Below are 17,675 nucleotides of genomic sequence, written 5' to 3' on the forward strand. Positions count from 1 at the left end.
CTCTTTCAAGCCTCTTCTCTAGATCTTCTGCCTTTCTTCCTCTGCCCACGTTTTTTCTGCAAGCTGGTGTGCCGACTCCTCTCATGGGCGTGCCAATGAAAGCCCCCACGTGGGGTCCACCCCCTCGCCTCGATGTCTGAAAAACTCATAACAGCAGAGCGCTTTTCAAAACAATGCCTGACATCCATCGCCAGAGTCCTGTCATCAAACTTCCCCAGCAAAAACATTCCGAATTTGGAACGGCGTGACCTGAAGCCCACTCAGTGAAAATTTTTATTGCACTCGATAAATGTAACTTCCATTTAATCGTATAAAATCCTTTATAGTAAAATGTATAAAATCCTTCAATATTAATCTTTATGTTTTAAGTCGGAAATGTGGCAAAAGGTTTAAAAGTTTAACTGTGCAGAATACTTTCGCAAGACACCTTAAATATAGAATCGTGTTCTCCCCCACCCTCAAAAAAAGTACAGAAGGTGCTTAAAATGATTCGTATTGAAAAGGCAGAACCAGTTAAAGAAGAACACCAAATACCACTTTAGGTTTAAATAAATTTAATCATATAATTTCCCTAGTTGAGATGGAAAATGTGGTCTATGTGACAATGACGACAATACACACACACAAAAAAAAAAACTTTGAGGACAGTGGAAAGTTTTTGTGGAACGAAGCCGTCATTACAGGACATAAAAACAAGCCGGTAGAAAGGCAAGCTAGGCTAAACGGTAGTCACCAGATAATTCATTGTTTTCAAACTTTGTCCCTTGTCTGGTCGTCACGGCAACCCTCCACGGGAAGTGATAAAACGTACATAACACACAGTCAGTCAGACAGTCAGTCATTATCCTCCGCGAGGAGCAAGCAGCACCGCAACACAAAACATTCATTTCAGACATGCTTGCGTGTGATTGATTGGATATGGGGGGGGGGGGAGATGGGGTGCTACGTGATGGTGCTCTTTTTTCCTCTTCTTCGGTTTCTTCTTCTACGCTTCTAGCTCAAAGCCCATGCCTACTTTGTGACCCCCGGCGTTGAAGTTCTTCCCATCAATGAGCGCGGAAAGAGTAACCTTGACACCTGCCAGGGAAGAGAACGTTAGCAAGGTTTGAAGATGTTTTGGGTGGAAATTCAAGCTGAATTCCAGGGTTTCCCATGCTATTTTGTGAGACCTTGGTGGTTGGGAACCTATAGCTCGTGAGCCATATATGGCTTTTGTCAAGAGTATAATTGGCTCAGAGATTAAATTTTGCGCATTAACTTGGTTGTATTGTTGCGTCTGAAGCCAAAACTCTACAGACTGACCAAATGGTTCAGTCTTGTCCAGGGGTCTCCAACTTGGTGCAACTGTGGTGCCCGCAGATCTGTCCTGAAAATAGCTCACCAGTGTTGGTTTACTGCGATTTTCTGGTAAAATCATTATGTTAGTGCAGGGGTCAGGAACCTATGGCTCGGGAGCCATATATGGCTCTTTTGATGACGGCATCTGGCTCTCTGAAAATTTCTGAACGAAACAAATCAATCAATAATTTTACTAATAATGTTACTTTAGCAAAATAAATAATAATAATAATAAAGTCAGAAAAAAACATGTAAAAAAAAAAACAAATAAATACACACATTTTAATTTATATATATTTTCACCTGCAACTTTTCGTTCAGGCACGCAGCTAAGAGCCAATCTGTTCTCCGGTAAGCGGGAGGGTCCGCTACCCGGAAAGTCTAATTTTAATGGATAATTTACAACAATCTGCACAAGTCATTTTGAAGCAAAGAAGTAATATGTCCTCGTTTTTGGTTAGCTTTTTTATGCAGAGTGAACCCTTCTAATCAAGAAGATGACGAAAAGGAAAAAAGATGAAGATTACCTTACGTTTCAGCAGGAATGGACAGAGCAATTTGCCTTTATTGAAAGAGCAGGTTGTGCAGTGTGTCTTATATGCAATGATAAAATTTCCTCGATGAAACGGTCAAATATAAAGAGACACTTCGCCTGCAGACCAGTTGATTGTTATAATTATAAATAATTGTTAGTTTTTGTTATTAACTTACAATGTTGTTCAAAATAAATTCTGTCTTATTATACTATAAACTCGTTGATTTTCCTCTTCCATTTAGCTGTTTTTGGTATTAAAATATACATATGGCTCTCCTAGGATTAGATTTTAAAATTTGGGGTTTTTTGGCTCTTTCAGCAAAAAAGGTTCCCGACCCCTGTGTTAGTGGTTTCTTTTAGTGGACTGAGTCTATTTAAGCCTACTTCCAACAATTAACCTGGTAAATGGTCTGCATCTTTACAAGTCAATTAAGACCTCCCAAAGGACTTTACAATGTGATTAACACTTACCCATTCACACACACACTCACACACCAATCGCGGCCATGCAGCCATGCAAGGCGCCTACCTGCTTATTGGGGACATTAGGGATTTAGTGTCTTGCCCAAAGACACTTCGACATATAACACGGAGGAGCCGGGAATCGAACCTGCGATCTCTTGATCCCAAGACGAGCGCTCTATTGCCCCGCACTGTCTCGTCTCATCTCATCTCATTAGCTGCACCGCTTATCCTCAGTAGGGTCGCGGGGATGCTGGAGCCCATCCCAGCAATCATCGGGCAGTGGGCAGGGGACACCCTGGACTGGATGCCAGCCAATTGCAGGGCACATTGGGACAGTCTACTCACTCGCTCAGTCATACCTAGGGACAATTTGGACCGGCCAATTCCCCTGAAATGCATGTCTTTGGAATGTGGGAGGAAACCGGAGTGCCCGGAGGAAACCCACGCAAGTGCGTGGAGAACATACAAACTCCGCACAGTAAGGCCGGGAGCTGGATTTGAACCCACTCAGGAGGTTCCCACGACCTCAGAACTGTGCCGCACACGCCCTAACCACTGCGCCGCCGTGCTGCTGCCCCGCACTGTAATTCCTAAAATTTCTATCAGTTCTAAACCAGAATCGTAAATACTTAATTTGTTCTGCAGTATGTTTTTCTAACATGATCATTCTTTTTACACGTGCTCAATTATTTGTAATAACTGAATAGCTCTTTTGAAATCAGACTGTTACATTTTTGCCAAACTTTCCATCCTATAATGCGCACCTTCAAAAGTAGTCCTTGGTGAAATATTTTGTTATTTTACAAATGCAAATCAAACTGGGTGCCCTTTGCACTAATTAATAACAAAAAGTAGCTCTCGGCTTCAAAGAGGTTGGTTAACCCTGGTTAGAGGTAAGATCGGGCCCAAAAAAAGCACCCGAGCCCGACGCAGGCCCGAGGGGTATTAAACCCGACCCGGACCCGGCCCGACTAATTAACTGGATTTGCTGGCCCGGCCCGAGGGGGCCCGAAATTACATATTTTATTTATAAGGAGGGGTGATTTATGATAACAAATTAAACTCTGCCTTTTGTTACAGCATCTAGGCCTAAGTTAAATAAAACTGTATAAACATTTACATCTTTTATATTTCTGTGTCTGCACTGCAATCTGTCATTGACGGTTTTTTTTTTTTTTTGAGGTAGCGAAAACATTTAAAGGCGTCCGTCATTTTGACGACTTGATCATTGGGCCATAATCCACAGCAGGAGTAGTAGTACGCCTTTAAGATTTTAGCGCAGCACTTTCATTGAGGGGGTGTTGACATGTTGTCCCCTTTTCCGACTCCTATGCAAATTAGCCCCCCCCCCTGATCGTATTCTATATAAAACGCTTATTAAAACAATAAAGCGAGCTAATTATAATCATTGGGAGATCCTAGTCTATATAACGCGTTTATTTAAACAATAAAGCGCGATCGTATTCTACAAATTGCGTTTTTTAACGCGGATGAAAATCTCACCAACGTCAATGTACGCTTCCGACAAAAGCGATCGTATTCTATATAATACGCTTTAAAACAAAATAAAGCGAGCTAATTATAATCAATGGGAGATCGCGTTTATTTAAACAATAAAGCGCGATCGTATTTTACAAAATGCGTTTTTTAACGCGGATGGAAAAGTCACCAACGTCACTGTACGCTATGATTTCCGCAATCACAACTAATTGTACACAAATAATATTTATTTGATTTACTATAATATCCGTATGTAATGTCTTTTTTATTGTGAATGAAACCCTGGTTGCATTGGATCCCGCGGTGTAAACAAATTGTTGTTTTTTTCATCTAAAATCGGAGGGGGGAGGAATTTCCATAGGAGTCGGAAAAATAGCGATTACAGCTCCTTCTCCGTTTTATCCAAATTATTTATTTTATAACAAGTATTCCTTGGTCTAGTATCCATACATAGTTTAAGTATATATTTTAATGAACATTTAACACATTATTAATTAATTTAAAAAAAAAAAAAAAAAAAAAAAAAAAAAAAAAAAAAAAAAAAAGCAGGACCGAACCCGACCCGACCCGACCGTATGACTGACATTTCAGGGCCCGACCCGGCCCGAAATTGCCTCGGGTTCGGGTTCGGGTTCGGGCTCGGGCCATAAATCTTACCTCTAACCCTGGTCTAGTATATATAGGACAGAAGTTAACTATCGTTTAAAGTCAAGGTGTCACACCAACAGACCCCGTTTTGGCTCGCTATATAATCCTTTATATTGAAGCTCATCAAACGATCCATGTTCATTGTTGAGACACATTGTGATGAAAGGCCACGTAACAAACTTTAAATACCCACTAAGAACAATTTGATTGGGTGAGCGGTAGGAATGGCCAGTTCTATACACAGTGTGCATGCACTCCTTTTCCTCCTTGACCAGCGCTGTCTGCACTGAAGGTGAGTACGTTGGTATCCTTGTTTGCAGTATTTTGTGACATTTTTACAAAAGAACTGTGCTCGCACCTTGTTTTGAAAGCATTGTTGATGACAAAAATGACGATCAAAAGGAGGCTCAACACTCTTCAGGAACTGCAGAAGGGAGACAAATTTTAAGTGGTGTGTATATATATATATATATATATATATATATGCAGCACGGCGGCGCAGTGGTTAGCGCATGTGCGGCACAGTTCATGTCATGGGAACCTCCTGGGTGGGTTCAAATCCAGCTCCAGACTTCCTGTGCGGAGTTTGTATGCTCTCCCCGTGCTTGCGTTGGTTTCCTCCGGGCACTCCGGTTTCCTCCCACATTCTAAAAACATGCATTTCAGGTGAATTGGCCGGTCCAAATTGTCCCTAGGTGTGAATGAGCGAGTGAGTTGTCTGTCCCCGTGTGCCCTGCGATTGGCAGGCAACCAGTTCAGGGTGTCCCCAGCCCACTGCCCGGAGATGGCTGAGATGGGCTCCAGCGCCCCCCCCGTGACCCTAATGAGGATAAGCGGTACAGCTGATGAGATGATATATATATATATATATATATATATATATATATATATATATATATATATATATATATATATATATATATATTTCTATTAATATGGGACACAGGCTCTGGCATTGTTATCATTTGATAGATTTTTACCATTAGATTGTCAAATGTCACACAGTAAAATAAAATGTGCTGAAGAATTAGCTTTTGTCTAGAGAGCAGGTTTGGTGGTTTTGTTGAATTATGTCTAAAAATACATGGGGTGGCTTTTTTTATGGCTTTTTGGGTCAAAAAAGTTCCTGACACCTGGTCTAAGGGAATCCAGGGGCATGGTCCCCCAGAAATCTTTTTTTTTTTGTATATTTTAAATTCAAATGCATCGATCTTGTGCATTTTTAGAGCCAAATCAAAAAGCTAGATCAATTATGAATGTGTGTCGTTGTAAAACTATTACAACATAAATACACTAGATATAAAATGACACAGCAAATAAGTCACACCTAAGAAGCATTTTAACAAGACAGAAAAATCTGCTTGGCATCCAATATGACAACAAATAACTACTACTTCAATGTTGATGTTATACTATTTTAAGGAATTTTATCAGTAAGTTAACAAGCCAAATCATATATGCAAGTTTTACATGTAGTTATAATATTAAAATCGATGATTTGGTAAATCTCAGTATTAAATACCTGTACCGCTGCTTTTGTGATTGTTGGTATGCCGGTTTTTCTTCAATGGTTTACAGGAGGTTATTGTAACGGGCATTTTATGAGCTACAGATAATAACGGTTTATGCTCTGTTGAAAGTGCTGGCAGTGTGACAAGTCACATTTATTTGTAAAGCCCTTAATCACAGAATGACTGCACAGGCCAAAATGACACCATCCCCTGATCAGACAAGGCGCCAGGCCGGTTTTCTGCACAGCATGCTTGGCGCTAGACATTTTTTTTCCGGGCACCAAGAGTTGATAAATGTTTAACTTGGGGAAAATGCGGCGCTTGTTAGTTTCACAATCTACCCAGTCGTCTAATCACGGTCCAGGCGGGGCGGGACAAACAGAAAGGGTTCCCTTTAGGGGCTGACTGACCAAGATTCCTTCTGACTGACAAGAGATATGTAGCACAAATACACACCATGGAGTTTGCAATCAGTTACTGTATATCATGTGAAATCTAAAAGTTATTTTGTGTGACTTCGCAATAATTGTATTCTTAAATTCTACAAGGTTTTGAGACTCTGGCGGAACAAATGAAACCCTTGTCAGCCAACCAGAATCTTAGGTTTGGGAACCACTGGATTGATGGGGTCTTTTTTGTTCAGTTGTCAGTCCACTTACCTGGCCGCAGGCTCTGAGTGTATCCGATGCCAATGAGACTTGCGTTGTTGACTTTAGCCTGTTTGTATAGTCAGAGAAACACCCTAAGAATAATAGACTGGACTCACGTGCCCATGTGCGTGTTGAGACTTACAGAAACGGACGTGTCAGCATCCACTTGGTACTTGCCGGCAATGCCGAAGCGAGTGTTGTTGCTGCCGGCCGTCCAGGCCAAAGTGATGGCCGTCTCCAGCGTTTCGTTGACTTTTTGATAGATGGAGCCGCCAAACTCTGTCCCGTCGTTACTGGAGCGCACAGCACAAAAATTCAAGTCAGTTTTGGATAAAATAACTTCTGTGATTGACTCAGCCTATTTTCGGGCCAACCCAAACAATAACCTGTAATAACATAGAAGCATCATAGTAATAACATGTATAAGTTTTGGTTTCAGAAATCCATGTCAAAATTACAACGTTCAAATGCAGTTGGATATTTCAGTCTCGGAGTAAGTCCATAGATGCATCCAATTCATTAGCATTATAAGTATTTGAACATTGTAGCATTTCCATCAATAGTTAAAGACGAAATATATTTAAGGAGCTATACAGAACTTTTTCATCTTTCTTGGGGTTTCGGTTAGCGTTTGGACTGTTCTCAAAGACACCCTTTTCTTACTTTCACCATTTTTATGCCAGACAAACAAATAGAAGAAAAAAAACCTCGCGAAGACGAGCATGACGTCACTCTGCAGTACTCCTGCCTACCCCGCATTCCTCCTACCTAGTGTGTTCCGGCTCGCTACACGTTCGCGTTTCGCAAACTCACACGTTGGTGTGCAGCTGAAAGTCTCCGGCCTTGTAGCCCAAAGCAAAATTGTTCTGCGCCAGTTTGGACTTGGCGGTGTCGAAAGCCATCTGGTAGCCAGCCAGCCAGCCTTCGTAGCCCAGGACGGCGGCGGCGTGGACCACGGGGCCCTCAAAATCCACATCGCAGCCCAGATTGACGTAATCGCGCTTGTAGCCGGTCTTCAGCTTCCCGCTCTTCTTGCTGCAAAGGAAAAACCACGGTCAATTTTTACACTCTTGTTCACGAAACAAACGATCGTGACGTCTTACCCAGTGTTTGGCACAAAAGACGTGTCCAACGCCACCTTCAGGCCTTCAGCCAGCTGAAGGCAAACACAAGCACAGCCACATCGTTTTTATGGAAATTGTACCTTTTGGGTGTGCACACGCTGCAAGCGGCACAGACCTGATCCTCCAGCGTGACCTCGGTAGCCAAAGTGTTGTCCGTGTTCCACTTCTGGTTGACGCTAAGGCCCAACTCCTTCATTTTGTATTTCGTTTCCAGGCTGCCCGACGCTTTGCCCGAGTCCGTGTTGCTCGACCCAGACGTGTTGAACTCCTGGTTTCACGCAAACACACACAAACCAGAAATATCATTTAGCTGGCTCTCTTGGGAAATTCGTTGCGACAATATCGTGTTACACAATGGTGATATGATGGAAACATGCATACTTTCTACTAAGGTGAATTAATGTTCATTAGTTTATTACCAATGCATGGATTAAAATATCCACAAAATGTGTAAAACAAAAGACAATAAGGCTAAGAGGGTTCATTATTAATTTTACTGCTGTCTCTTTATTTTTTCGTTGTAATCATTTCTTAGTTAATTGAAAGACCGACTCAGGGTTTTAACCCCATGTTTTAATACAAACTATGGAGAATCAAAGTGACCAAACTGCACCAATTTTCTACTACTTTTTTAGCCCGGCCTATCACAAGGTTTTTGGTGCTTTAAGGTACCCTTAGCAGCAAGATGGCTCACAGTTGTCAGCTCGCTCTTATGTAAAATTGATACTTAAAAAAATGCATCTTTATTGTTTACATCTCTACTGTTTTTCTTTTAATGAATTACGTTGTTTTTTTTACCACTAGAGGCACAAAATAATACATGATGTTTCTTTAATATTAGCTTTATATTATTTTCAGATATCATACTCGCTATTACGGTCAGTACCTGCTGTTTTACAATGAGTAAAAATCATCCAATTTTTCATAATTGAAACAATTGGGTTAATTGACCGTTTTGAAATTCACATTTCAAAATTTTATAAATCCTGAGGTATTCAAGGGAAGCAACAAAGGAATTAACGGGACAGTGTGTATTATTTAGCGCCTCCTAGTGGTTAAAAACAACTTAGGAGGAAAAAAAACAATAAGGCTACAAATAATAAGCAAAACTACATTTATCGTGAGGACGTGCATTTTTTTTTTTAAACAAGTCAATTCCATTTGTTTTACATAACATAAACCTTACCTAGAGGGAGCTGACATAATTGTCTGGCATCTTGCTGCTACGGGTACCCCTCCCCAAAAACTTTCAAAAACGCTTAGTAAAACAAAACGAGAATAAAAATGGTGCAGTTTGTTCACTTTGAGTCTCTTCTTCTTCCTTGTGCTTTTTAGCACTCGTTTTCGGCTGCACTACATCGAATGGTCAAATAACAAACACGGTCCCTTTAAAGATGTTGCTTCTAATAAGGATCTTTTTGCAAAAAAGGAACAATTATGGGAGAGCGGTTTATAGGAGTGTTTTCATAGTATTTTGGTTATTTTGCAAAAACTACTTTAGGGTTAAGTTAAAACTGAATTAAAAGTCAGTTATTGTTTGAACTCTTTTTACTTTTTTTTTATTTATAATTTTTAATTTAGTTATTAGTATTGGCTGAAGTTGATTACAATCGTAATTGCCTAGAATGACGGGAGAAAATCAAGATTTTATTTTGGGCCATGTCACTCAGGCATAAGCCCCGCTGTATACATGATCATTTATGTACTGGTCATTGAATGATTTGGATTTGACCTGAAATTTGGTTTCCAAATACAAATAATCTACTGTTATTTATTTATTTGGGGTAGACAAAAAAAAGATGAAACAGTAGCCACAAAGTGAGGAAAAACAAACTCAGATCCCAAATGATGACGAGCGAAGAAAAATAATCAAGATTCAATGACGACGACAAAGACGAAAATGATGACGAAGGTCTCACGGTTGTCTTACCATCTATGCCACGTGTCCGTGGTGGTTGAGGGGGCAGATTCGAGGAAAGGGAGGATAGGGATGGGGGTATCAAAGGGGTACAAGGACAGAGATCAGATTGAACCTCAAACACTCTTTATCATGCACGTCGGTGGACGGAGTCACAAACGAAGAGGAAAGAGGATTGTAAAGAAGGAGAAGCTTACCACGCCGCTTTGAGATTTGGTCTTCAGGTCTAACTTCACCAAACCAAAGCCTGGGATTAAATAACAGAAAACAAAACAGTAACTCAAAAGTTGTTAGCGCTTGCCCCCAATGTAGAAGGAAGAGTTAGTAAAGCATTAGTGAATTGTTTAGTGTGTCACAGTACAGTAGCTCAAAAGTGAGAGAACTGCAGCCTGGGAGCCACGCTATTTAATCCCACCCTCAAAACAAAAAGAGTAGAACTACAATTATGATGTAGGTAATGGTTAATAAAGTACTATTAATTAAAAAAAAAGGTTGTTTTGGTGCCACTCTTGTTCATAGTTACCCTTTGTGTGCGCCTCCACCCCCCCTTAAAGTTATGTTTTTCATTAAAAGGTAAATGGTCTGCATTTATATAGCGCTTTTTAAGTCAATGAAGACCTTCCAAAGCACTTTCCAATGTGCTTCACACTTACCCATTCACACACACACACCAATAGGGAGTCAGCCATGCAAGGCGCCCACCTGCTTATTGGGGGCATTAGGGATTCAGTGTCTTGCCCAAGAACATTTAATGTTTACTGCTAATCTGCTAATAAGTCTAACAATCACATAGCTGGCTACATGTTTCTGTACTTGCCATTTTTCATCATGTACTTGATTTTTCAAAATATTTATAAACATGAAAACGAGGCCAAGAGCCACATTTTATAGAAAATATGATAAGGCAAAGAGCCGCATTCTTATTGGCCAAGAGCCGGAAACGAGGCGGCGGGGCGGATGAGTGGTTAGCGCGTCTGAGACACATTTCTGAGGTCATTTGATTAAATCCGGCTACCAGCCTTCCTGTGTGGAGTTTGCATGTTCTCCCCGTGCCTGCATAGATTTCCTTCGGGCGCTCCAGTTTTCTCCCACATTCAAAAAACATGCAAGGCAGGTGAATTGGTGGCTCCAAATTGTGAGTAAGTCTGAAGTAGCGAGTGAATGATCTGTCTCTGTGTGCCCTGTGACTGGCTAGAAACCAATTCAGGTTGTTTTCAGCCCATTGCCAAAGGATAGCTGGGATAGGCTTTAGCACTCCCGCAACCCTAGTAAGGATAAGTGGCACAGGAAATGGATGGATGGATATATAAAATGAAATATAACATGTTTGTGTGGATGTTTCTGTGTGTATATTTATTCGTGAACTCAAATGAACTTCTTCCACATGTAATGTTGAGACTCAAGACTATCATCAGATACAAAAAAATTAAGGAATTATTTTTACCTCTTGGCTTGGCCCTTCTGGAAAAGGTTTTACCCAACTAAAAAGCTTGCCCAACCCTGCAGTAGCTAGTTAACCTTTCCGCCCCTTTTGTATATAAATCATTGTCGGACAAGTACACTTGTGAAACCATCACCGTCTCGGTCTGTACTCACAAGCATATAATTTTCAGTTCAAGGTCCTTTATTTGTTCGATTGTTGTATTGTAAAGCTCCTTCACTGCTTGTTTTTACCCATTTCGTCTCGCGACTCGGATAATGATTTGAACGCACGGAGGGATAAAAAAGTTTGTCCTCCTTCACCAACCTATTTGATTTTATTGTATTGCATAAAATTCCTTTCTTTAAAATATTTCAGTGGAATCATTTTTATAAAAGAATACTGTTTTCATTTAAGATAATAATTTTTGCCCACTTTAAATGAAGCTCAATTTTTGGGCTGTTGTTTACAAAATAAGAATTAGAGTTGTCTATATAGTTGTTGGTAACAACCTAATGAACATTGTTCACGACGAAGATTAAAAATCACAAATTGTTTCAGTTGTGTGAGTACAGGCCGAATCTGCAGCTAAAAAATGAGGGACAACTAGCATACCTACATCTTGCAACACTGGAAGTATCTTGAGAAATGGACCGATGAGTACAAAAAGGTGCAACAAAGTCATTGAAACTGCAAGAAGTATGACCAGCGCCTCACAGTCCTGGTAAAAATATTTCACATGAATAAATGGAAAACATGAATCCTCACAGGCCCGTGCGCAATAATAGGAGAAGTAAAGGAGTTTTAGACATTGATTGTGCAATCAGGGGAGGCAGATAAGACTGCCATCATCATGGAAATATAAAATTCAAATATAATTAAATGGTCATATTTATTCAAGTTTAAAATCATTTCTCATTCAACTCCACAATTTTGAATTTTTCGAAATGGTCGAATTTTCACATTGTATTGTGAATATTCTTAATATAATTTTTATGCAACTCCTTCTTGTGCTGGTTGTCTGCAGATACAGACTGAGGCCCACAATTCTCTTGCCTCATGGCAGAGAGTCATGTTGAGAAGAATGACTGATTTGGTGCACATCTCCAAACAATAAAATTAGTGGTACTATTAACGCCAATCAAACCATAACGTAATTTCTTTATGGCTGCAGGGACATTTTTTATAACGAAGAATTAACAATCTATTGACTTTTGATTCAAAAGGAGCAGTATGTAATAAATGGTGGTGCTGAGAGACTGCAGAGGCAAAGTGATAGTGTGAGCCTGTGCAAAATACAATTGTCTTGCCTTATAGCAGAGGGCAATAAGGAGATCAAAGATTTGAATTTGGCACACACCATAGCCCATAACAATAGAATTAAGTGATAGTATTATCAAGCTAATAGCAAGTTAAACCAGCTAGTATTTTTTCTAATTGCATGGATTTGTTTTTCATAATAATAATAATAATAATAATAATTTCCTTGTATTGTCATTCTGTGTAACAATGTACACAGAACGAAATGTCGATTGCACCTGACCCGTTGTAGCGAGCCGATGCAGCCGCAGCCAACAGAGGGCGCCGCCGACCACTGTTTAAGTCTTAGGAATGACTCGGCCGGGGCGCGAACCACCGACCTCCCAGTCTCAAAGCGGGCGCCAGATAGTGTGTAAAAGGGAAAAGTGAAGCACATTGGAAAGTGCTTTGGGAAGTTTTCATTGACTTGAAAAGCGCAATATAAATGCAGACCATTTACATTACTTATCTATTGTTGTCTTTATTCTAAAATGAGCAACCCATGGACGAATTCAAAAATCAAGACCATTTAATGTTTCTATGCTACAGTTTTGGGGTTCCTACAGCTGAGGCAAAGTTAAATTCAAGACTTTTTGTTTAATGTCTTTTGAAATCAAATTACAAAACCAAGTCCACAAAAAACTGAATTCAAACGAATAAAACAAATAAGACCAAAAACACCACATGAATTAGAGGCAATATCAAACAACTGTTTATTTAGATTTATTATTTTACATACATTTTGGTCCAGTTGAAAACTTACCATGTGAAAAACATAGCACTCACCAAGGTTTTACACATTGGAAAACAATAAATTGCAAGGATGTTCACAGTAAATTATGGATCCTCAGTCAAACGAGCAGAAAACTACTAGTTCCAAAGAACACGGAACATTTACTAGATCGTTCTAGTTGAAACAAATATAAATCCTATTAATGTGTTGACATTTTCAAGACTATCAAAAATCAGATTAAAACCTTTGAATGCCAATTAAGGCCTTATTTTTAGAAGAATGAACTCAATGATTTTTAAGACTTTTTAAGCAATCCCGTGTTTATATAATGCTTTCTTGCTCCGACAATCAAATGATGAATAAGATGTTCATTTCTTTGTACCTCACCAGACATGAACCTCATCGCCCGTCACTAATTTTTAAACACTCTCAGTGCAAATACTTAAAGAAAGTAGTGATGCAGTTTATCTGGGATAACACGATTGTTAAGGTCAACCTGTACACAATTTAGTCAGTCATGTATGCTTCTCGTTCTCCTGCTAGCCCATCCAAGTCAAAGTGTCACTGTACTCACCGTAGCCTTTGCTAAAGATGTCCTTGGCAGCTTTGCCCAGATCTGCGTAGGAAGGTGGCACAGCCATGATCCTGCAACGTCAAGGGCAACATTGAATAACATTTCCACAGGGGGGCAAATGTGAAGGATTCCTCACTAATCCCGGTGCGTGTGAATAAATGCTTGATGCAGCAACATCTTTACCGTTGGACAAAGGACACAAAAGGACAAAAGATGTAAGAGTGACAGCTAGTCTCTCGACAAGCCAGCCCGTGGACGAGCCTCCATTTTGTGATGCAAAATATATGTTATCAAAGTCAACCCATGTGGGACGCAATGAGATGCTTTAAAAGACGGGATTAAACGATGCATGCGAAGGGGAGCCATCATTACACAATGCCTGCAACCGTTAGCTAAATCTCCTTACGTGCTAGCTGAACGGCTAACCTTGACCAGAAACGGGATCAAAGTTAGATTGGATGTGCAACGTGCGTGACTATGTGGTCAAAAAAAAGTCGATTTTTCCTCGCAGGTGCCACTTACCGATCCAAAAGACGGTCAGCGGAGTCAGCAAAATCCTAGTGGTTCCGGTGGAGTGAGGATGCTGAGGCAAGTGACAGCTAGCTTCTTTTTTACGCTGTCACCAGACGGGCACTGTGAAGGAGACGTACTGCGCGTGCGCGTTATCATCAAAGAGCAACTGCAAGGCCGAGAGAGAAATCGATCTAAGGCATGCCGCTACCGGATATACGAAAACAGTGACAAGTTACTTCAAAAGGGACATTGTGTATTATATAGCGACTTCTAGTGGTAACAATCTTCTATTGAAAACCATAACTGATTTGAACAACAAGCAAAAATTCATGAACTGTCATGTAAACGTGTTTTCCCCCCAATGCTTGTAGGTCAAGAAATTGGTCCAGAAACCTGCTGGTATGGAGGTGCAGGCAGATCCCCCCCGTGGCTGTGCTCCAAATGGCTGCAGATACCATACAATCTGCGAGCGGCGGGCCTAGGACGCAGCCATAAAGAAGACTCGTCTGTACCCACCCGGAGGGGGGAGCCGGAGCTACACTGTGGGAGTCCCGGCAGCAACGGCCTGGGTTGTGGAACCCAGAAGGGAGAGGACCCACGCAGAAGGGAAAGGACCCACACAGAGGACTGGAAGAATGCTGCTTGGGAGGGTGGGATGGCAGAGCTATGCCCTTGCACAATAGTATTGCCTTTTACACGCTGGTTAACTACTGTTAAAAGAAAATAACTAATATGTTAATTGATGTTGGAAATGTCAGGAAAAAATGTTAAAACGTCATATCGTCACGTCATATTGTCAAATATAAAAAATTGTGAATATGCTTGATGGCTGTGTTTTGCTGCTGTTGGTGTCAGTGGATTTGTTCAGACCGAGGACAATCGACTTTGGCCTGGACGGATCTATTGACACTAACAAAGATGTTATATAATGAAATTGTGAATATGTTTGATTTTCGAGAAGGTTTGTTCAAACCTCACTTTGTGTTTGCTGTTAAAAACGTAATATTGGAATATAATATTGTGAATGTGCTTAATTTCTGTTGAGATTGTCATGATTGTTTTCTGTTTTTAGTGTCAATAAATTTGTTCAAAAAAAAAAAAAAAAAAAATTTATTATGAATGGAGGCTCACCTATGAGGGGCAGAAAACTTACCACAACTAAATATAATGAAAAAGTACTGAAATGCAGTAAAAAGTATATAAAAAAAAAAAGGACTGAAAAGTACTAAAAAAAGGAAATGTTTCACATTGAAAAGTCAAGTCACGGGGTGGTATGCTGGGTGCACGCCAGCAGACAGAAAAGCACTTCAGAAGGTCATCAATACAACCCAGAGAATCGTTGGTTGCTTTCTGCCCAGTTTGGAGAACATTGCCTACTCTCGCTATCTCAGCAGAGCAGAAAACATCATCAAGGACTCCTCTCACCCCGGCCACCACCTCTTTGGCCTGCTGCCCTCCGGCAGACGCTGCATGTCTCACAAAACAAAAACAAACAGACCCAGAGACAATTTCTTCCCCAGAGCCATTACCACCCTAAATACACACTGCACAAAAAAATGAAACACCACAAACGCTCTTTAGAAAGGAATACCAATTCAAACACACAACCTCATACAGATGTAAAATTTTATCATGCCTATGCTTGCTTTGCAAAATGTTGCCTATTTGCACTATTGCATATCGCACTACTACGATCCCCTGAAAGTAAACACCCAATGTAAATATCTTCTGCTTTTACATGCCCATACTTTCTTGTGTAAATATTTTTGTTCATATATATTCAAATTATTTTTATCTTTTTTTTAAATCTTTTATCTGATACAGTTTATATGTGTAACTGGAGTGCCACGTCCAATTTCGGTGTCCAATATGTTCAACTCATTTTGTAACAATTATAATAAAGGTATATTCTATTCTATTCTATTTTATTTTTATTTGTATAGCCCTTAATTACAAGAGCTGTACATACTATTATTACAACATCCCCTGATCTACTACCTACATGAGGGCAAGGAAAAACTAAAAAAACCTCAGCATGAGGTCATTAAGAAACCTTGAGAAGGGGCGCACATGATGTAATCCCCTTCCACTAGGATGACCAGGCTGTAATGGATGTTGTAAGGGCATCAACAAACAATACACAGACATCATCAACATGAAATATACAGTAGGTCTCTCATGAGGTATAAAATACAAGTATGTTTTAGCCTAATTTGAAAAAGTTCCACTGAGGTAGCAGAGAATTCCGCAGCACTAGGGCCCGAATGTGGAACACTCTCGAACGTGCGGATTCCTTCTTGGCTCTTGGGATCACTAAAAGTCAAGATTTTCTGCGCAAATGCTCAGAGCAGAATAATAGTGGGAAATTAAATCTGAAAGACATGAGGGGGCAAGTCCATGCATAATTTTGTATAATACCAACAGAACCATAAAATTACATATAAAACTGACATGGAGCCAGGGCAGGTCAGCCAAAATCGGGTTAAAGTGATTAAGCTTCCTTGTCTTGGTTAAAAGCCTCACTGCATTTTTTTGTATCAGCTGCAGGCTCTTGATGCTAGACTTCAGGAGACCGGAGAGTAGTATATTACAGTAGAAGAGACAGGAGGTAACAAATGCATGAATTATAGACTCCGCATGAGACTGGGACAGCTCAGGGCGAAATTGTGCAACGTTGCGAAGAGGAAAAAAAGCGGTTCTAGTAATATTCTTAATGTGTAACTGGAAGGACAGATTAGGGTTGAATGGTACGCCTACATTTTTTGACCGATTCACACTGGGTGATATTACATTTGTACTACTAAATGTGCAAATGCACTGAAAATTATGAAAAAGTACTTGAAGCCCAAGTGTGTAATATTTGACCACTAATGTGTGTCTAATGTGACCGAAAAACCAGGGTCAGGGCAAGCAGCAAGACACCAAACAAACATGGTGGCAGCCTTAGGTATGGATTCCACAATGCAAAAGAAATACATATTTCTCAATCTATGATTTTTTTTAAATAAAAATTAACATCAGTATTTTGCCTAGTATTCAAATCAATGTTTTTTTCTTACTAAAGCAAGTTTTTTTGTACCGCTAGGAGGCACTAAATATTACACACTACGGGCGTAACCAGATGGTTTTTGAAGATGCTCAAGGACCCCCAAATTAAACCCAAACACCCAAATATTATAACATTTTAAAATGAAATTTTCTTTAATAAAGGACATAATACGCTAAAAACGCTAGATAAAAAATAAATAAGTAAAACAAAACAAAAATGTGAACAACGCAGCGTCGGAAATACTCCACTGGTCCACTGTTCAGTCCATTTGATACCTTGCACATTTATTATTTTTCTATTTGTTACTTATTTAAATGACTTAATTAATATCTTTAATGACTGATAGCTGTTTGGATGTGGTTGTTGGTGGAAAAGAGGAGAGATAAGACATTCTGCAC

General features: G+C 40.0%; 1 protein-coding gene across 1 annotated transcript; it reads right to left on the reverse strand.

The window, feature by feature from the left end:
• Window positions 1–537: 537 nt before the first annotated feature.
• On the reverse strand, window positions 538–14,403 carry LOC148350840 (non-selective voltage-gated ion channel VDAC2). The gene is made up of 9 exons (XM_088355779.1): window positions 14,238–14,403; window positions 13,716–13,786; window positions 9,887–9,936; window positions 7,887–8,039; window positions 7,751–7,803; window positions 7,461–7,682; window positions 6,790–6,940; window positions 6,657–6,714; window positions 538–1,077 (listed from the first exon to the last, which is right to left on the reverse strand). The coding sequence occupies exons 2-9, from the start codon at window positions 13,780–13,782 to the stop codon at window positions 986–988; spliced, it is 846 nt and encodes a 281-aa protein (XP_088211905.1). The 5' UTR covers window positions 13,783–13,786; window positions 14,238–14,403; the 3' UTR covers window positions 538–985.
• Between the last annotated feature and the right edge of the window lie 3,272 nt (window positions 14,404–17,675).

The sequence above is a fragment of the Urocampus carinirostris genome, chromosome 16, assembly GCF_059441175.1.
Source record: "Urocampus carinirostris isolate Australia breed hairy pipefish chromosome 16, RoL_Ucar_1.0, whole genome shotgun sequence".
Taxonomy (NCBI): domain Eukaryota; kingdom Metazoa; phylum Chordata; class Actinopteri; order Syngnathiformes; family Syngnathidae; genus Urocampus; species Urocampus carinirostris.